This window comes from Centruroides vittatus, unplaced genomic scaffold (assembly GCF_030686945.1).
Source record: "Centruroides vittatus isolate TY-2023 unplaced genomic scaffold, ASM3068694v2 scaffold_769, whole genome shotgun sequence".
Lineage (NCBI taxonomy): Eukaryota > Metazoa > Arthropoda > Arachnida > Scorpiones > Buthidae > Centruroides > Centruroides vittatus.
In genome coordinates this window covers 5108566-5133246 of record NW_027122717.1, presented here as the reverse complement: position 1 = coordinate 5133246, position 24681 = coordinate 5108566, and the positions used below count along the sequence as shown (strand labels likewise).

Below are 24681 nucleotides of genomic sequence, written 5' to 3'. Positions count from 1 at the left end.
TTTTTTGAAATGCAATCTCCACATAAATTGCTTAACAAAAAATATCCATATTAAAGATTGCAATGTTTCTTGTGAAAAAGATAGCAAGTACATTTAATCAGGTTAGATTCATCATTCAAGGTTAGATATCTTTAATTTAAGATTACATATAAAAACAAACTCTGTTTTCAAACTTACCATTTTAAATTATAATAAAAGTTAACATTTTTATAAGCTTGTTATTGCACCAGTAGTACAGGGTGGGCCAAAAATCACTTTAAAAGTAAAAAAGTTATTTCGTTTTTAAATGGTAATTATTTTATAAGTTTCTTTTTAACATTATAATGTATACATCTTGGAGATTTGTTTAGCCTAAACATGAAAGATAACATCTTTTAATTGACCCCCGTTTTCTCTTCACAAAGGCAAGCTCTTTCTATGGTAAAGTGACTTTTGGCCCATCCTGTACTTTTACATGCAGAGGCAAAGAAATTATTTCGAATTGTCTATTCAATGTATGTTAACATTGTGCATTTGTATACTACTAACATGTAACACAATGTCATAAATGGTGGTAAAAAATATTTAGATAATTATTTGCATAGCAATAATATAATTTATTATTTAACAAGACATCAAACTTACTATTTATAGAATATATCACAATATAACATTTATTTAAAACAGCGTTTCTCAAAGTGGGCGATAACACCCCCTTGTGGGCGGTGAGTAAATCTAGGGGGCGCTGGAGGCAGGGTACTGAACGGTGATTAAAGGTAAAGTTCCCTTTCCTCTGTCAAATGGATAAGAGGAAACATTGCATTTAATGGTTTCCAGATGTCGAGAACAATGTATAGTAAGGGCACAAAGTGTGAGATTCATGGAAAAGTTTTCCTAAGAGTATTTCCAATCCTTTCTCACACGGGGGCATTGGGTATAACTTTATGGAACAAAGGGGGCAGTGGATCGAAAAAGTTTGAGAATCACTGATTTAAAACATCTAAGATTAAAATGACTAGCTTGCATGACATATAGTATACTCAGATGATTGTTCCTAGTATTTATAAAATACATACTATTCACATTTATCAACAATAGCAATTTACTATGAAATTAATTTCTAAAGAAATTACCTTCAGTTTCTATATTAAAAATCATAAAATATTTTTTTGGGATTCATGATATTTTTTGGATCTAAGCTTTTTTTGAGTTGTTTCATGACAGATATACCATTTTCACCATATTCTTTTTGTAAGAGAGAGATTTTCCCCATTCCAATTCCATGTTCTCCTGTACATGTGCCATTTAATTTCAAGGCTCTCCTATAAAATAAAAATATTTGCAAAACTGTTTTTATAAATGATATATTTAAGCATATTTCAGTTAATTCATATTTAAAAATTCTTTAACTTATTAAGTTAGAAAAAGTTTTTTATGAAATTATTTTAACATGATTAAAATGTTTTATATGATGTGAAGTAACATCTCACACAGACAAACACAAACAAATAATATAATTTATAAAAGCACAACATAACTACACAATAAAATATTTTTATTAAATAAATTAGTAGAAGAAAATTTATTTATAACTTAGAATATCAGGCATTATATCAAGCAAACTTTCTGTATGAAAATTAAGTTTAAAAAATTAATTTTAATACAGAAAGTTCAAATATGAGGCATTGAACTTTGTCTTCATTTGCAATTAGAAACTAAAATTTTTATTATTATTTAAATCTAGAATGTATTACTCCATATTTACTGTAAAATTTTAAATTTCTTTAATGTTGAACTCATCAAACTGAATAAATAAATCTTAGTTTTGATGATAATTTATAAAAAGTAGAATAAATGTTACTCTAACATGAGACAGAGGCAATTTTTTTTATATTATAGTAAAAGAAATATTTTTTTTTTATTCCCTTTCTACTATTTTGCAAACTGCTGCTCAAAAATTTTGCAAACTTATTATTGTAGACAAGAAATAATTCATATTCTGAACAGGAAGTCTATTTGTATTAGTTTGAGATACATTGGATCAAAGTTAACCAAAAGTAAGCTGCTTTGATGGTTGTAATGTTCTGCTGGAAAACCACCTTTAGATTGCAAAGCTTACTTGTTAGTAACATTTGCACAATTATAAAAATAAAGAAATGTAGCAGAATCAATAAAATAAATTACAGACTCACAAAAAAGACCTGTTTTTATAAATTGAAATAAAAATAAACAAAAACATGCAGTATAAAAATTTCATTTTTATTAAATAAACCACAAAGGAAGCTTACTTGTTAAAGTGTGCTGACCACTATAAAGGTTAAGAACCACTGGTTTAGTGTATAGTGAGAGAACAAGTATAGTGTTTAATACTAAAAACAACAAGAAATGAATATAAAAGACTAATAGATAGCAATTCTGTTTCATAGACCATCATAACTGTTTTTTATTTATCCAAATTAATAATGACTGTTCGACATCTTCAATTGTTGCAATCTCTGTTTTGTTAGCATATTCACCCCTTTCGCTACATTAGCCTCCTTTATTGCTTCCTTTCTTGCCACAATGGAACTTATTGTGGATGACAACTTCCCATACATGCGGCCAATTGCTGAAATCTTAATGCTGCTTTAATATTTTTCAATGATTTCCTTTAACTCGATTGTGTTCCTGGTCTTTTTCTTTGAAGGGCTACTGGCTCTTGAAACTTTGGTCCCATGATGGAGTTAAAAGGTAAGGAAAGCAATGGAATTGTTTGGCTAGATGTTCAGGTAATGCTCACACAACAAGAAACAACGCCACACTGATCAGGAAAACGCATGGGTCGCCCTTTGTTTTTTCAAAATTAGCAGCAAAGTCATGTGAGCATGCCAAAGAAATCCAAGGCAACTGACAAAAACTGAGACAAAGTTTTTGTGGAAAAAATTGATGAAAACCAACCAAAGATAACTGAAGTAAACAAAAACAAAGGTATTACTGTATAGAGAATAGCTACTACAGTAATTCTATCTCAATACTAGTAGCCCAGGCTGTCCCCTTGTGAACATTCTAGCAGCAGCATTGATAAATTCATATCAATGGGGAATGTTTTCATATCAATGGGAAATTTTTTCCCCTCCCCATGGGGAAATATTAAAAAATTCATTCTTAATGTGCATTCTCATGGCAATGCAGCCAAAAACACAAAAAACTGCATCTAATAATAATATACTGAATATATTGTTAATTTAAACAATAGCTAGGGCGTTCTAGGCATACCAAGACAGATATACAAACAGTGCAATCAATGGCTTATATTATTAGATTGAGATAGAATAGCTACTAATTAAGATGTCATATTTCTGTGTTATCTAAAAACTTTGTAACTTTCAAAGATTCTTATTAGGTAGTATTAAAATGAAAGACATTTATAAATAGTGGAAAATATAAATGTATAAAGAATATAATGGATAAGTTTTTAATACATGAGCCATAATGCATTTTCATAACACTAAGACAATGTAATAACAAAATATAAATTTAATCACAGTATAACAACACTTATTTTCATTCAAAAACTTACTCAGCCATAGCCACTGATAATTTTTTAGCTTTTTTGAGTTCTTCTTCAGATTCAGGATTGAAAAGTAATATTGAATGAAAATTTCCATCACCAACATGGCCTAAAATTGGTCCTAAAAACATGCATTTAAAATAAATAATATTCAAAAAATGCAGTTATTATTATTATTATTATCTGAAGTAGGAAAAAATGATAGCAGATTAGTAATTATACAGATTAAGCAGATTATACATTAGTAATTTTGCATTGTTATTAATTAGAATTAAGGCTTCATATCAGTTATTGTGCAATAATTTTCTCACCTATAACACCTGAATTCTTTATATCTTGTTTAGTTTCTACAATTAATTCTGTTAGATGTGAGATTGGAACACAACAATCTGTTACAACACTCTAAGCATAAATAAACTGTTATAATTTTACAAAGTGAAAAAATAAATAAATGAAAAAGAGCTTACCTTACTACCAGGTTTCAGTGCTAACGTAGCATAAAATATTTGATGCCTAGCTTTCCACAGTTTGTTTCTTGTTTCCATGTCTTTAGCCCAAGTAAATTCTGATCCACCATGAGTTTTTGCTATTTCTCCTAAATTATAGATCTCTATTAAACCCAATTATAAATTAGATAATCTTAATTGTACTTTACTGATTAAGATATTATTTACAAATAAAATATGAGGAAAAGTTTAAATGTGTTTAATAATTTAAAAATAAAAGAAATATATTATTTTTATGATAGTTCAAATTTAAAAGAAAACTACTTTTCACTATAAAATTGATTAAAAGTGCACGAAAATCTTAAGTATTAAAGATACAGAGTTATTAAACATTCCAAATAAATTATAGAATTAAGATGGAAAAATTACCAAAAGATACTTTCTAACAGTAATAGTTGTTGTTGACTGCAGTAAATTGCAGATAAGTGAATTTAAAATAAATTTTTTCTATATTAATATTTTTGCAGAAAAAATATTAATGCTTAGAGAACTTTGCCGACATATTTGTTAAAGAAGTTCCTCAGCCAATGGTGTACCACACCCACAACTAGAATGTGTCCCATGTGCCAAAAGAAAGGGATGCTGAGAGGAAAGAGTGTGTAAGAGGGAGTCAGACTAATGATGACATGGACTGATTTATCATGTGTCATCAATGTCCAACATTTCCAGAACAAAAGATGGCATCGTGATCTTAGTTTGCCCCAATAACAGGTCTAGATGCACCCCTAGCATAATTATAATTTTGAGCCTCCTACAAAACTAAGAAAAATGAAAATCACAATTTTTTCAATAGTCTTTTATATTGTTTGAAGACGTGTAAGTACAGAATAAAATAAGCAATTGTAACCAGTATTGTGGAGCTGGAGTCGGACATTTTTGTGTGGTGTTTGAGGCTGGAGTTGAAAGACTTTTACTGACTCCAAGTTTACTATTGGTAAAATGTGAAGTGAGAAAAATACTTTTTAATTAATTAGTATTTTAAAGAAATTTCTTAGAAAATGGACACTTCAATAAATGTAAATATCAAAATTGTATTAACCCAGAAAGGCCATTTCATAGCAAAATGTTATGCATATCTCACACAACATGCTCTATACTTTCAGAAAATAGTTTTTATTAATTTAAGGCCCACCAGTGGCTGAGTGAATAAAACCACTGAATACTTATAGTTAGTTGTGGGGATTGCACCTGAAAGTAAATGATTATGATATCTGTTAGAACAATGATGAGGCAGTCTTTTAACTTAAAATTACACTTTATTCTAATTTACGACTATACATGCACTTGTTCACATATCCATAACTTAGTGCACAACTGAACAATAGGTCTCTTCTTGTTTCAAGCGACCTTGCATGGGTGTTGCCAGTTCATACACAGTTTGTGATATTGATGTTTGCATTAGTTTAGCTTTCCCTAAAAATTCCCCCTCGAAGAAGAGACCCTATATTTAGTGATCTATTCACTAGTTATGTGTCCACGGTAGATCAGGAAAGGTTTGGTCCTAGTGGTTTTGTGAGAATGTTAGCAGTGTAGTGCTTTTAGTATCCATATACTCTATTCATATTGTTCTGTCAGTGATGTTTTCCTTAACTTTGTAGACCCACTTGCATTTGATAGTTGTTGCCCCTTCTGGCAGTTCTGCTAAATTCCACACCTTATGTTTTCTCAGGGATTCCATTTCTTCTTCCATGGCAGCCCGCCATTTGGCTGAATCATTCGATTCCATGGCTTCTTTATATGTTAAAGGCTCTACATTAACTATCTTTTCACCAATTGTGGCAGATTCTTCTATGGTTTTCATTCTATATCCCTCTCTGGGTCTCCTCCTCTGTCCTGTTTGTGCGATTCGTGGCATCCCACTTGCTCTTACCAGTTCATTACTCTACTCATTTTCACTTTCATTTGGTTTGTTTTCGTCTTCATTTTCAGATGAGGTATTTTCTTCTGGTTGTAATTGTTCCTTAACAGGTTCAAGAATATCTAATTCCACTTCTTTATTATTGAGTCTTTCCCTTCAGTGGGATCTGTCATCTTCAGTCATTTCTGTATTGTCCCTTGAGTTGTTTGGGAATTCATTGGTGAATTTGACATCTCTGCTTGTTATAACTCTTTTTGACTTCATGTTCCAAAGATGATATACTTTTGTTTCTCTAAAATAGCCTATAAATATGCATTTGGTGGATTTCTCATGGACTTTTCCTTTTCCTGATTTCTTTTCTAATGCAAATGCCATCTGACCGAATGTCCTAAAATATTTTAATGTTGGCATTCTACTGATCCATAGTTATCTTGACAAATATATATGACATAAATCTTTACAAATTTGGCTGGTCTATCTTAATCACACTACATAAAATATTATATGAATTATTATTATTATATTATATAAAATTTATATAGCTGAAAAATTTCTACAAAAATCATAAATTCTTGTTACAGCTTTTATTTAATATTTGACATTGATGAAATAAATGAATTATGATATTACCATTTTTCATGACTTTTATAATGGCAGAAATATTTTTCACTTGATGATATTTTTAGAAGTAATTTTTTCTGCACAATTCTCTTCTCCGTAGCCATTTATAAAATTTAATTTTATAAATTTTATAAATGGCCAATTTTAAAAAAATTCTAATAAATAATTTTTTGAAGTATCTGAACAGTTAAACTTAAACCATGAATAATCTATTATATTAATATTAGGCATTGTTGCTGATAATAATAATGCCTAAAACTAAGAAAAGTCTTCCTAGTTAGTAAAAAAAATTATCAGTGAAAATATAAAAACATATACGTATAAATGTGAAATAAAAGCAATATACTTATAAATTTGATATGTATTCTTATATTCTATGTAAATCTAAATGTAATAAGATAAAAAATATTGCTCTTGCAAAAAGATGGAAGAACAATGAAAATATCTAAATGGCAATAGTGAAAGGAAAACTAATTTATCACAAAATAAAAAAAATGCACAAGAATATCAATACAAAGTTCATATGAAAATATAAAATATTGCTATAAAATGTATGTGACATATATAAGCAATACATTCAATATTCATTAAACTGTTTTTCCAGAGTTTATATTTATTTATATTTGTTATTATTCCTAGTGTTTTTCTAGTTCCTACAACACATATTAGGAACATCAATAGTAAATATCAAAAAATATCAGTTTAGAAGATTCATAGCTAGAAGGGAGACATTGCTTTAACAAATTTGGAAAGTAAAACAGAACAATTTGTGTTAAATGTATACCTTATTTTTTGACTGTTTTCAAATGTAAACTAATGTTTTTTGAAAGTGTTTTTTTGACATTTGTATTTTTTATATGTCCCTGACAATGTATTATAAGAACCAGAAAGCACTAAGAATAAGGAGAAGTATAAACTCCAGAAAAAAGTTTGTATTGAATTAGATATTCATTAATCAATTTAACAAAATTAGAAAAAGTTTTTCATAATATGTGAAAGGATAACAACAGGAAATAAACAGGCTAAATAACATGCTATAAAAATCATGAAATAGTGTAAGGAACATTTGTGAAGTTAATGTCTTGAATGGTGAAAGTGTCAAATGAATGTTTAATAAAACATTAATGTAAACTAAGTTTCTATTAAAATAAAAGATTGTTGTAAAGGTAAGTTATTTATGAAAAAATAATAATAATATATTAATAATAATAATAATAATAATTATTATTATAATAATATTATTAATTATATTATTATTAATCTGTCAAGAGCTTGCAACCAGAAGTGATGTGTTGTAATAGTTTCTGCAATTGTTGATTTTGTTATTGATTAATAATAATAATAATAATAATAATAATTATTATTATTAATTATTATTATTAACAACAACAACAACAACAAACATGCAGAAACTATACAACACATCACTTCCGGTTGCAAGCTCTTGACAGATTATTTACAGACATAATCAATTAGCAAATATAATACACCAAGAATTGCAAAGAAACACAAAGTAGTAGACATCCACAAACCCTACTACAAATACATTCCACAGACAGTATTGGAAAACAACACACACAAAATGTACTATGTACTGACAGAGCCATAATCACAGATAAGACAATTTACCACAACAGACCAAACATCACACTCATTGACAAACACAATAAAATCACATACATTATAGACATATCCATTCCAAACACTCACAATGTACAAAACACTTGCACTGAAAAAGTCAGCAAGTACACAGAACTTGCCCAGGAAATAAGGCATATGTGGAGGATGGATAGGGTGCTTATTACAAGTGTCATACCACACACACTATACAAAAGCCTGGGCATATGACAATTGAATAGAAACACATACATTGCACTACAGAAGGCCACTATATTGAATACATGTCATATTGTGAGGAAATTCCTGAATACAGACACACACACTGATACACTTCTTTAATTTCTGTTTTGGTTACTATGCCTTGACTTTGGTCCAGCATAGTACACAGCCACCGGTGTTAACTGAGTATATCTCACTTAACCCAACACAATAATAATATAATAAAATTATAAAATATTTAAAATATTCAATGGAGCCAGAAATTTAAATTAAAATAGTTCAAAAATGTTTTTAAAATCTTTAAAATTTTTTGAATTATTTTAATAATAATGTATGTCTAATACATGCAGAAAATAATTCACAAGACATTGGTAAATTGAAGATCAGAATGTAAAAAACAAAAACCAAATGATTGTGTAAGCTATACATCATGATATGTAAAGAAATTTTTTGAAATTAGATAATGCTGTATATAAATGTAGTAATAATTTGTATTTTAGCCAACAGAAGAGGGGTGGAAACCCAAAACGACTATTGGCAAAAAATGTATAAAATAAACAGTACTGAATAAAGTGGATGTGTCAAAAGTCTGAATTCTTAAATCATCACTTCATTGTGAAATAGAACAAACATTTAAAATTAGAAAAACCTAATAGCTTTTTTGAAAGATTGTCAGAATCTGTTAATTAAATTTTATATTTGATAAACTGACTCTGTTAAAATAGTATAGATAAAAAAATCCTAAAAGAAAAAGCTTTTATTTAACAAACCATTTTCTTACATAAAAGGATAAGTTTTATAGGATTATAGAAGAAAGTATAATCAAGCAAAAGTGAAAACTTGCAAAAAGTAATGCAAAGTGAACTACAGATAAAACAATGCTACAATACCTTAGCATAAGTTCTCTTCAAATAAACAAGATCTCTGAGTACTTTGGCATCATCTAAATTAGTTAATTTAGAATCAAAGAAAAATGTTAAAATTATTAACAGTGTAATTCAAAATCTTCTAGCATATAGATGTGACAATGCTAGAACAAAACAATTTTATTAGATATGCATTCTGTGAAATTTCAGTTATTATAACAAAAAATTCTATGTACAGTACTTTGATCTGTTTTGTTCTAACACTACAAAATGCAGGGTCTTCCAAAATAAATGTTACCATTTTAAATTAATGTAATTATGTTAATTATTACCTGAGAAGTATGCAATGTACACCAAACAATAGAGTAACTGTCTGAGTTTCTTCTCCCATCTGCATTTAAACTTTTCTTGTCTACCACCTCTAGAAAGACCATAAACAAAAATGGTGACTTCATAATAGAAGATATTTTGTGTTCTGCAGTTCACAAAGTCAGAATCATTCATCATTGTTCAACACAAGTAATTTGCAAAAACTATAGAATCATGGCTGTTGTGAGAGAAGTGACAACGGGTATGCTGTAATAAGAGTACAAAGAATTTGAGTATTAATTGGATGTGTGTGACACAAGGTGTATATGTTAAAAAATTGTAATGGGCAAATGTGAAACTTAGACAATTTTCTAATGTTTTAATGTACATTACAATGTTCTCAGATAACAAACATAATTTAAAATAGTAGCATTCTTTTTTGGAAGACTGTATTTTGTTTACAGTAAATTTAGTAAAATTGTTTTAAAAATTAAGGAAAAAGTAATTTAATTCTTTACAAGATAAATTACAGTTGATTCTCATCAAAACTGTTATTTATGATAAAAATCTATTTATCTATTTTACCCCTACACTTTTAAATTAAATCTCTAATGCAATTTATTAAACAAATTATTATTAAATTAAAAGGATATATAGTAAAATTTCCCATTTTCTAAAAAACTATCCTTTCAAATTTATTTGTCTGATATTACCATAGCATAGTATAAGAATAAATATTTATTTTCAGGAATTATCTGATTTGATAAAATTTTCTTTTCAGTTTATAAAACTGGAAAAAAAAATTACAATAAACTATTAATTTTCTAATGATTAAAGAATTAAAGATATTTCTTACCAACTTGTTCTGCACAAGTTTCAACAGCTGCTTCATTTCCATGAAATTCTAAAAATAGTGTTGGAGCTACTTTATGATCAAGATGATTATATTTATTTGATGCTTCAATTGCAAGTTCATCTAATAATTCTGAAATGATTTTTATCATATGATTATTATTTTAAATTATTAGCATTACTTTTTATTATATTATATAAAAATTTTAATTACCAATTTTTGCAACTGGAATACTCAACTGAAGAATTTCAATAGTAGTATCAACTGCTGCTTTTATTGTTGGAAATGAACAAATTGATGAAACCATCTGAAAAATTATATTGCATTCTTTAACTTTCAGTAATACAATTTTTATTTATGAAAGATTAATTGTTTAATAAATGTATTGATAATTTTTAAAATTTGCTGAAAGTTGATTTAAGTATGTTTAAAAAATTATGTTTTGTTATAAAAAATAATTCCTAAATATTGTCAACAATTTTATTTATGTAATAGATATTTTTAGTAATTATAATGAAGCAACAAACTTCAAATTTTCCACATAACAATCAGAGACTAAAATAGATTTAAAATATGAGTTTCATTCTAAAGCCAAAAATTAAATAAATAATATCAGTTTTGATTCTATTGCTTTGTTTAGCAGTAGATTAATAATTTACTTGTAAATTGTAGATTAATAATAAGTCATTTGTTGTCCACAGCATATTTGTTTAATATAAGTAATGGAGTATAAATAGTAATTTAATAAATGTTGGAAAGATTAGGAAATTTCTTAATCTTAGATTTGAGACCACCTGAGTACACAGTTTGATGGCATCATCACATTTGTCCAATCAGATTATATGACATAAAAAGATGAAAGAATTTGTAAAGCTTTTGTTTTATTCTTTCTTTTTGTTCTGTGTAAGATGTACTGACCCTGTGGTTGTATTAATGCTATTCTTTGTTTATTAAGGTTTGGTGGGTGTGTGAATTCTTGAAAAAACTTTCAAGCATGATACCAACTCAATAATAAACAAGTAAATAGATTGGTTGGGATAATAAGATAAAATATTCTTTAATGCAAAAAAGTTAAAATATATTACATTATTTCACATAAAGTAAAAATGCCATCTTCGTTCACATGCAATTTTATTTGGTGTTTGAACTTTATCATTCTCAGAATTATTGCTTTTTAAAAGTATTAAAACATGTGATATTTACTTACAGCACACATTTTTTTAAAAAGCAAAAAACTACAAGTTTACTAACTAGAAAATTTCTATTTTGAATACAACAAAATATGTATTAAAAAATGTTTCTAGGTTTGATGGACCATTAACTGAGAAAATAACAACATTTTAAATTCCAATATCTCTAAATTGAAGTATTCCTCATATTAGTATTCATTGCATAAAACAGCATTGAAACATAGATATTTCATGAACTACATAATATTGATTATTAGTACATAAAATAAATCTGCACAAAACTTTCATTTAAAATTTTATATAAATTCTAGGATTTATATTGTTATAAAAATTAAACAACAAAATAGAATCATTTTGCTGAAACTGGAATAAGATATGTTTAACAATTAAAAATACAATAAAAATTTTAAGTATATTATTGAATAAATTTTATAATTGTTAATAAAATCATTATGATATAATCAAAAATTAAAGTAACAAAGTTTTTAAAAGTATATTAAATGAATTATTTTATTATTCTTATACTCTAAATTACATTGTAAATCTTCATGTAGCAGTACTTTTTATATCTAGAAAATTTTCATAAATAAACAAACAAAAAGTATTTACAAACGTCATCTGCAAATATAGAAAGTAATTTAGATAAGATGAAATTTGTAAACTTCAAAAAGTTTCTAATATAAAATGAGCAAAAATTATTGTGGCATCATCACAATGCCAGGCTGCAAATTTAAATATTTTTAATTTATTTAATTTAAAATACATGCTCTCCATCTCAAATTAGTAATGTCTTGCCCATGTACAGTACATCATACTTTTCCTGATAACAACAGTCATGCCAGTGATCTACATAATTCCATTCTGGGAAAACTTTTGAATTAAAATCACATGACTTCCAGTCTAGACAAGAAGTTCATATATAGTGTGGCTGTACGCCATATTTTTGTACATATGTATTATAGATTTAATTAGTTTTAATAATTTTCTCTCTTTCTTAACCCTTCTTTCTAACTTCCTTTGTTCATTGTTCTGGCTTCTGGGAACAGGGGCTTCCCACTCCCCACCCACCAGGGGGCCGTGTGGAACAAAGACTTCGAGTGGAGGACGAGTCAAATCTGGGTCACGAAGGGTCACTTTTTCCCCGGCCGGACACGAAGAAGCACGGACGAAAACGGCGAGCTCGTGAGACGGAATTCTACGAGGGCCGAATGGAGAGCCGTGAGGTGAGGATCTGGATTTTCGAATCAGAGACACCGAAAAGAAATTATAGTAGAAGATATTTAAAACATTGACGAGACCCAGAGACACGCAGAATAGAGCACCAGCCAGCATCGAGTTCAGCGAGAACAAGGGTACCCCACTATCCTATCAATTCTTCTCATTTCCCTATCTCTATACTTTTCTATCCCTAGGTTTAAGTTAGTTAAGGATCGCGCGGGTTTCATTAGTATTGTCGGGCAAGTAGTTTCCAAGAAGGTAAGCTACTTGGGTTATTGTTACTATCGGACAGTAAGAGAAATTGGACCGAGGGAATCCAAAAGAACTCATCTGTATATATTGTTTATCGCGAAATTAAATTTGTTTTAATTGAATTCACGTGTCTGTGTATTCCTATCGCGCTTCACACTTCACAATAGTTAATTGAAAACTCCTGCCCTTAAGCATTCCATATTTGGTTTTGACTTTCACTATTCTAACACTATTCTCAATATTAAGAAAGGACAGACAAACAGATGACAGTGAAAATTTATATATCTACAATTTTTTCAAATTACAGTCCAAACAATAAACCAGCTCCTTGATGAAATCTCTAGATAAACACTTTTATAAAGTATTAGAAAGTATCATAAAGCTGCTATTTGAAAACATTGATTCATTTGATGTTTTAATAAAAAGCATGTATGAAAGTAGCAGCTTAATGAAGTGCTAGAAATTTTTAAACTGTAGTGAATTACTGCATTTAAAGTATTCAATACAAGTTAAATTAATTAAAAAGAAATAAACTTTTCATAATATACTGTATAAATTTTTATAGTCAAACTTATTAATATTACAAAAAAATAATAATTACTAATATTTTTTTTATTACCATTATTTTGAAATAATTATTTTACCATTTCTGGCACTGCATGTAATTTCACTGTAACTTCTGTTATAAAACCTAAAGTCCCTTCTGATCCAATAAATAAATCTGTTAAGTTATATCCAGCAGATGATTTCCTATAAAAAAAAACATTTAATTTATAATATATGATTTCCACTGATATTTTAATCAAATGATTGAATGTATAATCAATCTTCTTTACACACCGGGATTCGTTATTCGCCGTTCAGCTTAAATTTATTACTACAAAGCCTGAAGAAGAGCCCAGACAAGACTATGAAAACGTTAGCAACCCTAATATCAACCACTCCGGTTATCTGGTTCTTACGTAAGTGTGTTTTTGTTATGATTGAATGTAATATTAAATAAAGCAATAAATTCATTTCAGAATATTAAAATAATTAAAAGACATTCTATCCTACATTTTAGATTTTCAATATTCATCTGAAAAAGCTAACTACAATAGAAAAATGTTCTTGCTGCCTCAGTCATGCATACAATATTTACTATATTCTATGCATGACTGAGGCATCAAAGGCCATCCTGCTGCACTGGGAAACCTTAGATAACAGTCTAGATTGGCTAGATCCCTTAGAACCCAACATATCTGGATGGGTAGATCCAGATATGTTGGGTTCTAAGCTTCACCAACCAGGCACTCCATTATGGTCCTGGGCAATCTATGAAGCCTGTCTTAGTGCCCACAGGATGGAGAGAATCAAAAAATGAAGTAAGTTACAAACATAAGTTGCCAATTCACTATTGTAGTGCTACGCAACTATGTATTATTGTTATTATTATTATTATTAATTATTTTCTCGGTTTCCTTTTTGTATGTATCGGGTTTTCTTGGTTTGTACCGTGTCGCGTGGAATTTTCTTATGATGTCACCTTAGGATACGTGAGAAGCTTTCTGATTGGTCCAGAGTGGGACAATAAGTGAAGCGGACTTCCGGAGAGCGGGAAATATAAATTGAGGGACTCTCACGATTGAGGACACTTTTTGGCTGCTTTTGGATTCGTCGAGGAAGGTTGCCGAGGAAGGGTCAGCAAGGACGTCGGAGTTAGACCGGGAGAACAGGAGTCTAGAAAGGGCGACCACTTTCAGTCGGGAAGCACAATCCGTTTCCATCGTAGTGTAATTGAGAAGTATCAACGAGGGACGTACTTCTGGTGACGTAAATTACGTTCAGGTATCGGAAAGAACTATTAGTTTTGTGAATTAACGTAAAGAAAAGGAACGCTTGGAACTCGAGATCGTGTTGCATTTACTTAACATAATACCGTGATTCGTCGAAGGCTAATATATGCAATTATTGTATAGAAGGAAAATGTGTATGTATATATGTATATAGAGTATTGTAAATTTCGTTAGTTTTAAGTCGTGTATCGTGTAAACTTGAGGGTTAGGAAGCATCTCGCGGTTATTGTACTGTTAGAATAAATTACTGTTGTTTCGCCAAATTCGTGCACGTGTAATTGGTCATTACTTGAGTCCTTAACATACATCCTTATTACATCCGTGGACTTAGATCCATCGGATAATCAACATTGGCGTCCGCGACAGGATATTGATCGGGTTGTTTGTTGTAAAAGGACCGACCAAACGTGCATCTTGTATTAACCCCTCATCCTACTGCCGCTTATATCTGTAATTATAGCCATTGGAATTGTAAATTATATTATTGTAAAACCAAAAGGTTTCGGTAAACTATGGATGAACAAATTACCAGCGGATCTTCAGGGGCAGGGGAATTGGGCAATGTGCCTATTGTAACGGGATTTATGGGCATGATCCCATGTTTTTCGAACCTGCCCGGAGATATTTTAGATGTGAGTAGGTTTTTCCAAACCGTCGAGAACGTCGCGTCGTTGGCAAGCTGGGATGAGACTGTGAAGGTCACCGTAGTTCAAGCCCGCCTAAAAGGTGAGCCCTTGTCTTTATTTTTCGATTTAAGGGACCAGGGCGTCATGAGCTATGATGAAATAAGGAGGGCTCTTATAAAGTGCTTTGGTCGTAAAGAAAAAGAACAGGACCCGTTTGATCAGGTATTAAAGATCTCCCAGAGAAGAGGGGAGAGGGTTTGCGAATACGGGATTAGGATTAAGTCGTTGTTTTCACGAGCGGTGACGCGCAATTCTAATTTAGCGACGCTTCGCGACAATGCTGTTAAGGAATGCTTTATAAAAGGACTACTAGCGGAGATTAGGAGGCAGGTGATGCAGAGGCGGCCGGACACCTTGGATGAGGCGATAGTAAAGGCCGAAGAAGAAGAGGAAATCGAATCGGCCTGCAACAAACGAGGTGGGATAAGTGAGGTATGCGCAAATGTTGAGCATGAAAGGGGGTTGGAGAGAAGGGAAGTACAATTGGGTAAGCGTGTAGAGGAGTTGGAGACTCAAATAAGGAGTTTGACCGAGTCCATGGCATCTTTACTCGAGCACATGAAGGGGAACAATAACCGCGAGAGGTGGGGAAAAGAGCGCCGTTGTTACACGTGTGGTGAAATAGGCCATATTTCGAGAAAATGCAACAAGAGAAGAGGTTTAAACTAGTCAGAGGTCATTTGAAAGGTCAGGCGAATGACCGGTTAGTTAAATTAGAACTGACCAGAAAGATCCACTTGTCAGACCGGGGGTTACCGATTGTAAGAGGTGTAATCCTAGGACGTGAAATTGCTGGTCTAGTAGATACAGGTGCAGAAAGGACCGTAATTAAGAATGAATTGACTGAATATATCAGGCGTGAAAATAGGAATTGGGTGGTCCCAAACAATTCATGTATTAGTGGGATGTCGGGAGCACTCATAAACAGTGATGAGGCCGTAGCAATCGAGTGCTGTTTCCACGATGGGAAAAAGGTATGCACGACAACACCAAGTGTTGGGTTTCCTGAAAGGGCAGGTTACGAGATGATCATCGGGATGGACATTATTTGCCAGCACCCTGGGCTGTTGGTGGGGATCGAATCAGTGGTTAAGGCAGATAAGCAAGGTCGTGAAGGGAGATTTTGTATTAATATAAATAGTGAGGTAGGGGTGGCAGAGGTAGAAAGAGAGGTGTGGAGATTGGATCACCTAGATGAACCGGTTAAGAGGAAAATAATAAATATTTTGAGAAAGTATCCGGACGCTATTGCTAGCGAAATTGCCGAGTTATCTGGCACTAGCAGACATATGCACTCTGTTAGCCTGACGTCGGAACGTCCGGTCAACGTTAGACAGTACCGAATTCCGTACAGTTACTTACCTGGCCTTAAGAAGCAAGTTAGTGAGCTGATAAAAGCAGGTATATGTGAGGAGAGCTCATCGGAGTGGAACTCTCCTATACATGTTGTTCCTAAAAGCTCTGGTGAGATTCGTATCACTTTGGACCTGCGAAAAATTAATGATATAACAGAACCCCAAATATTCCCGATGGCTCGAATAGACGACATCTTATCCCAACTTAATGGGAACAGATATTTCTCGGTATTGGACTTAAAAGCAGGGTATTTCCAGATTCCTCTAGATCCCAAGGTAAGACACATATTTGCGTTCTCCACACCATGGGGAAAATACCAACTTTGTAGGATGCCTCAGGGTGGGAAGAATAGTGGGAGGTTTTTCCAATACATTATGACGAAGATCTTAGCAAAATTTGTCGGAAATAGCTGCTTTGTGTTTCAAGATGATATTGTATTATTTTCACAAAGTTTGGAGGATCATCTTGAGCTTGTCGATCGAGTAATTAGTACATTAAGGGATGAGGGCCTAAAATTAAATCCGAGTAAATGCCAAATATTAGCAAAGGAGGTGAGATATTTAGGACATATTATTAATAGCGAGGGTGTGCGACCTGATCCCAACAATGTTGAGTCGATCAAGAAAGTGGAAACACCTCGTAGTGTAAAAGAGGTCCGCAGTTTTCTCGGTGTGGTTGGATTTTTTCGGAATTTTATCCCGTCGTTTTCCGATATCGCTGCTCCATTAACAGAACTCACCAAGAAAGGGAAGAGATTTTTATGGAGCCCAGAATGTCAGAGAGGTTTTGAAAAGTTAAAAGAGGCAATAGCAAGCCCACCAATTCTAGCTCACCCGGATTTTGATAGACCATTCTATTTGCACACTGACGCATCTGACAACGCGGCAGCTGCGGTGCTCGAACAACGGCACGAAAAGGGACTGGCTCCGATAGGCTATTTTAGTAGGAGATTTCAAGGGGCAGAAATCAATTATTCCACAATTGAGAAAGAATGTCTAGCAATTGTTTTAGCCTTAAGACACTTCAAATTTTTAATTCTAGGCCAAAAAACGATAATACTCTCTGACCATAAACCCCTTGTGTTCCTTAGCAACATTCAAAATGGGAGCAAGCGTCTGACTCGTTGGATAATGGAGATTATGGACTACCATATAGAAGTCCAACATGTGAAAGGCGTTGACAATAAAGTAGCGGACTTCCTTTCGAGGAACGTTAACGGGGTTCATCACTTCGATGTTGAATCTACAAGGGCTGTAATCCCTAATAGATACGAGATTGGTTTATCACAGGATCGCGATGAAACTTTTGGCCCCATAAAAAGGGATTTACTGAGAAGCCCCGGGAATAGAAATATTGGGAGCTATATGCACCAGTATGTAGTAATAAGCGAATGCCTGTATAGAAGAAGCCTCTTGAAGTCCCGTGACAAGTATGTTAGCCAATTATGCGTAGGGGAGGATCTTGCTAGGGAAGTGATTAAGGCTGTTCACGAAAACAATCTGTCGGGGCATTGGGGCGTGCGAAAAACTATAATTAACATTGAGAAACACTATTATATTCGGAATTTGAGAGAGAAGGTCGAAGGTGTCATTAAGACGTGTGAAAGGTGCCAGAGGCATAATGTACACAAAGGAAAGGCTCCTTTCCAAGAAAGCGAGACGGCTGAGGCACCTTTCCAAAAGATTGCTGTGGATATAGTAGGACCTATCCGCACATCGAGCAGCGGTAACCGATTCATCCTTGTAATAGTAGATATTTTCACTCGTTTCGTCGAAGCACACCCTTTGAAGGACCAAACTGCATGGTCTGTGAGTAATACAATATTTAATGAAATCGTTTGTAGGTACGGTGCCCCAGAAGTAATTATTTCCGATAGAGGTACCAACTTTCTATCATCTTTATTCTCGGACTGTTGCAAGTGGTTAGGAATTAGGAGGAACATTACTACCGCTTATCGACCTTGTGCGAATGGCACGTGCGAACGGGTGAACAGATCGTTAGTCGAAATGATAACTAAATCCTCTGACGATGGGAGAGTCGAATGGGATGAAATGATACCTTCTGCATGTTTTGCCTATAACAATTCGCACCACACTGCCATAAATGAGTCACCTGCCTTCCTCTTGTATGGTGTTGATCCCCGTACCCCTAATATCGAATACCTGCCTGATGATATGTCTACCGATGAGCGTAGGGCATTCCTGGTCACGAAACTCCGTGCATTACGGGAAAATGCGAGTATCCATGCGCGAAATTACAACAAGAAAGGAAGGGATTATCGAAGCAAAGGGAGAACATTAGTAAGTTTTTCGGAAGGGCAGAGGGTTTGGGTGAGAAAGAAAGGTGTTAAAGGGAATAAGTTTTCTTATAATTATAAAGGACCCTTTCGGATCACCAAGGTGATAAACCCAACTACGTATCGTGTGGAGGGTTGCAATATGAAGGATCAGGAGACTGTCCATGTCGATCGCCTAAAACCTTGCTATGGCTATCCGATTTGTAATAAGAAAAAAAAGAGGGAGGATAGAGGAATTGTACTGGAGGATGATGATGAAGTCCTGGATGATCGGTTGGTGAGGAGACGTGGGGTGGTCACTAACACGCAAGGTGTTGACACAAGTGGTGTGCAGAAGTGCACTGACCTTGAGGTGCGTAAGAAACCTTATAACCTACGTGAACGCAAAATTGATTTCCGTAGTTTGCACTACGGGAAGTGAGTCGCTTGGGGGGGGAGATATGTAGTGCTACGCAACTATGTATTATTGTTATTATTATTATTATTAATTATTTTCTCGGTTTCCTTTTTGTATGTATCGGGTTTTCTTGGTTTGTACCGTGTCGCGTGGAATTTTCTTATGATGTCACCTTAGGATACGTGAGAAGCTTTCTGATTGGTCCAGAGTGGGACAATAAGTGAAGCGGACTTCCGGAGAGCGGGAAATATAAATTGAGGGACTCTCACGATTGAGGACACTTTTTGGCTGCTTTTGGATTCGTCGAGGAAGGTTGCCGAGGAAGGGTCAGCAAGGACGTCGGAGTTAGACCGGGAGAACAGGAGTCTAGAAAGGGCGACCACTTTCAGTCGGGAAGCACAATCCGTTTCCATCGTAGTGTAATTGAGAAGTATCAACGAGGGACGTACTTCTGGTGACGTAAATTACGTTCAGGTATCGGAAAGAACTATTAGTTTTGTGAATTAACGTAAAGAAAAGGAACGCTTGGAACTCGAGATCGTGTTGCATTTACTTAACATAATACCGTGATTCGTCGAAGGCTAATATATGCAATTATTGTATAGAAGGAAAATGTGTATGTATATATGTATATAGAGTATTGTAAATTTCGTTAGTTTTAAGTCGTGTATCGTGTAAACTTGAGGGTTAGGAAGCATCTCGCGGTTATTGTACTGTTAGAATAAATTACTGTTGTTTCGCCAAATTCGTGCACGTGTAATTGGTCATTACTTGAGTCCTTAACATACATCCTTATTACATCCGTGGACTTAGATCCATCGGATAATCAACAACTATCTTCTTTTTATATAATTTTACTTGTGTAAAATTTGCTCTAATTAGCAGAATAGAAAAACTGATTTAAAAGATTCCTTGCCCTCAAAACAAAGTTTTTCATTATTTAATAAAATTTTCAATTTCATTTTCATTTTAACCATATTTCATGATATTAATGTGCTTTAAAAATTCCACATAATTTTATTATATTGACATTTTACTATTTATGTACAATAATTTAATTAGCATTTTGTTTGTCCTGAAATTTTAATTTAATATCAGAATGGCTACCAAAAATGGATCAAAAAAATTCTGACTTTTCCAGGTTTTCAAGCCCAGAATTCAGATTTTTCCCTGACTATTCACTTTCATCTGCATTTTTCAGAAACCAAAATATCAGACTATATTTTACAGTGTAACATATATGTAACAATTATACAGAATGAAATTTCAATAAATAAAGCACCAATAATTTTTTCTTATTCTAAAACTCATTGTTTTGTATATAAGTAAAAATTAAAAACTTTCAGAATGTTAAGAAATCTATTTTAACTTGACTTTAAGAAATCTATTTTATATAACCTAGAATGTTATTTAAAAACATTCTAGGTTATATGAAATTATTAGTACATAAAATAAATCTGCAAAGTAAGTAATTAAAAAGTCCAAGTAATTAAAAAGGTACAAATTAATTTTATATTTATTGATAATTCATAGAATTTGTTATAAAAATTATATTATATGAAAATACTATTATATAAATGACTATTTAAAGTTTTAATAATTTGATATTAAATATTTAAATATCTGTTAGATGATAATATATTTATTAATAAATAAATATTAATATAAATATTAAAATAAATATAAGCTTTTTAAACCGGAGTAAAGTATAAATCTAGAGTTCTAGCCCATTCCAGTAACAATTTTTATTCATCAAATATTTATGGCTATCTGAGTAGCCACCATAGGATCAAATACCCATCAGGAACAATCATGTAATGAAATTCTTTTAAATTAAATTCTTTCAATTTTAGAATCCTTTTAAACTCTGAAATTTATAAGAATTCTATTACATGAATGTTCAATCCTAAAGGCTACTCAGACATCCAAAAATATTTGATAAATAAAAAGTTGTTGCTGAAACAGGCTAGAACTCTCTATATTAATAAGTATAAAAATTTCTATTAATATGTTGTATTTGTACTAGTCCAAAATATTTAAGATTATTACTAACAAAATACCAAACCAATAATAAATAAGTTAATAACTAGCTTCTTAATTATTTGCTGTTTGCTGTTTTTGTAGTGACTGAATATCATCGAGTTTCTATTTTATTTAACTGTTTAAATAATTAAGAATAATATTTTAATTTTTTAAAATATTGTTATATTTCATTTTATTTTTATTCAAGCCAAAAGTTTTGTTCTGTAAATTTATTGAATAATTTTTTAATCACCTTGATCTCCGATTTTTTCCAGCAGTATGGAATATGGTGCCATCAGACAAAACTATCTCTAAATTTATGACATTTTGTTTCATTGTACCATAACGAACTGTATTTGTTCCTGAAGCACCAGTGCTTGTCATACCACCCAATGAAGCATCTGCTCCTGGATCTAAACAAAAATTAATGAAAGAAATTCTTAAAATCAATTTAAAATCAACATCACTTCTTTTGAAATAATTTGAACACTCATAAATTACTTAATTTTAAAATTATAATAAAAATAATATAAATAACACAGATGATAAATGAAACAAAGATATTAAATATTGAAATATCTTAGACTTATTAATTAACCTCAAAACAGAGAAGATGCAAACAAAGGTATACAGAAAGTAGAACACTGTTCATTCAATATCAGAGATACTGAATGAACAGTGCAACAAAGTGACCATGCAACTGTGACCGTCAGCCATAATAAAATACTTGTATTTGGTAATTTTAGTTAGTCTTAGTCTTTCCTTTGTCTCTTTGTCTTCTCTTTTCCTAAACTTTCAAAGACCGTTATTGCCTTGGGGTGGGTTTAGCGGTTCTAGGAATCGGAACACAGAAGAGTAGAATGTGCAACCGGGTGAATAGCGCCCAAGAATAGGTCACTTTTGGACGAGACACGGAAGAGATCGGACGTGTTAGAAGGAGCTCGAAAAGAAGTTGATCGAAAGAAAAGTCCGAGGCTGTCCAGGCAGGGACCAAGTCAGAGAACATATCGTAAGGAAAGAATTTCGAATAACGATGTAGAGGAGAGAATTTGAAAAACGGAAGTCAGGATAACAGAACCGAGACCCCCCCAAGTGCATATCATCCTAAAATAGAAAGTCCCGGGTGAAGTAGCTTTTTTCGATTCTTATTTCTTCCCACTTTCCTATCTCCCTTATTATTTCCTTTAGTATTAAGTTAGATTTAAGTTAGGTTAGTTCTGCGTTATCCAAAATTTTATTGTCACACGATCGGGAAACGGTCACCTCGTGCTTTGTTTGGCACAAGGAGTTCTTTGTGAAAACCACACCGGGTCTAAAACCTTCATGTAACTAGTTGGGATACCTGATTGAACCTCTTTGTACAAAGTGTAATAAAGGGACATTTGATATTTGTATAATTGTTGTAGGGTCCTTCTGTACTTTCGTTCGCAGACTATACGGTACCACTTGTATGTACACCACACAACAAACTATGGCTGTGCTATAGCCCACCAAATTCAAAACTAGCCAGTTTTCTGGTAATTATGAATTTCTGAAAGCTTTTGATAATTGATCCATTATTGTATAATATATAATAACATATTACATAATAAACGTACAGTGGGTGATCGGTTAATGTGTGGTGGGTAAAGCCCCCCCATGTAATTATGTATGTATTATCGTATTTTATAAGTTAACATTTAACATTGTTCCACTAACCCCGTCGTCTATGACTTTTCACTAATTTTCTAAAATATTTTTCTCGTGGCGAGTTTTGGGCGAGTGCGAGGTCATTCACCCCTTGTCAAAGGAGAGGGGGACGATTTGCGGCATTGGCGAGAGAACGGCGGGAAGAAGAACACGCGTAGAGAGGGAGAAGATTGCCGATGAAGAAAAGAACAAGAGAGGGAAATCCAGAGTTGTGTGAAAGGACTGTGTTATCAAGAAGTGAAGTAGTTCTTTTTATTTAGATGTTTCATCCCACCGGAGGAGTCCCAAGTAGACAGGTTTCGTCTTTCATTAATCATAATAGGCCTCCTAAACTTGCCAAACAAAGAAAGGGGGGTCTTCTTAAAATATAACCATCTGATATTTCCTTTCATAATCTAACTAACATTAGTTATAACCTAGTTTAAGTAGATTTAATTAGTATAGTAGCGCGATTAAAACCGATTGTAAACCAACCGCCTTCGCGTTTGAATGTTCAATCCGGACTACCCGCATTGTACACAAAGGAAAAATTAATCGGCTTAGATTTTTGTAATCCGCGTCGATAAACGAATAAAATTGTCTTTACTGTTACTTATTTGTAATACGTGTGCATCCGTGAGATTATTCACATAACGTGGTTTTCTTTAACCCGTCACACCACAAATGAACAATTTTTAAGATGTGTAGAAGTTTCTCAAAACTGAATTTACATGAATAAGCAATGGATATATTTCATTGAATACAATGAAAATAAGGTAACTATCTTAACTTTATAGTTATTTCTTATTTTAGAATGTATTACTATATTTAAAAATAATAACACTAAAATATTTACCAACAGTAAACCAGAGTCCTGTTTGTTTTAAATAATCATTTAAAGTTCTCCATGTCACTCCTGATTGTACTTTAGCATCAAAATCTTCTAAATTTGTCTCCAGAATTTGATCCATTTTTGAAAAATCAATGCAAACTCCACCCTAAATATGTATTATAATAATGCATACTTTAAATATATTTTATTTAACATGAAATGAATACTTTATTAGAATTAATCATTTTAAAATTTAAACAAAGATAATGAAGTTAAATTAATGTTACTCTGTTTTAGAATTGATATTTGCATATAACAAAACATTTATTTATCCTAAATTTTAGTAAATGCTGAATAAATATTTTTATGTAGTACTGTATATGATATGATCATAAATAGTTTTTATTATTTTAGTACAATAAAACAATAAAATCTATAAGTACAGCAATTATGATTTGAGAGATCTTTTCAAATACAAAAACAAAATTATCCTAATGTAAATAACAAAAATAAAAACACAAAAAATAATAATAATGATTAATTAATCC

At 31.9% G+C, this 24681-nt stretch overlaps 1 protein-coding gene across 1 annotated transcript in view; it reads right to left on the bottom strand.

Annotated features, from left to right (window-relative positions):
- Window positions 1-707: 707 nt before the first annotated feature.
- LOC136989807 (probable D-lactate dehydrogenase, mitochondrial) overlaps window positions 708-24681 on the bottom strand; it is a 30606-nt gene continuing 6632 nt past the window's right edge. Inside the window, exons 4-12 of the mRNA XM_067288081.1 lie at window positions 24158-24299; window positions 21887-22046; window positions 13686-13791; window positions 10595-10688; window positions 10385-10513; window positions 3997-4124; window positions 3841-3931; window positions 3539-3650; window positions 708-1301 (exon numbers count right to left, since the gene is read on the bottom strand). Of these exons, the coding sequence (XP_067144182.1) occupies window positions 1127-1301; window positions 3539-3650; window positions 3841-3931; window positions 3997-4124; window positions 10385-10513; window positions 10595-10688; window positions 13686-13791; window positions 21887-22046; window positions 24158-24299 (1137 nt within the window). The 3' untranslated portion in view covers window positions 708-1126. The remainder of the gene's footprint in view (window positions 1302-3538; window positions 3651-3840; window positions 3932-3996; window positions 4125-10384; window positions 10514-10594; window positions 10689-13685; window positions 13792-21886; window positions 22047-24157; window positions 24300-24681) is intronic.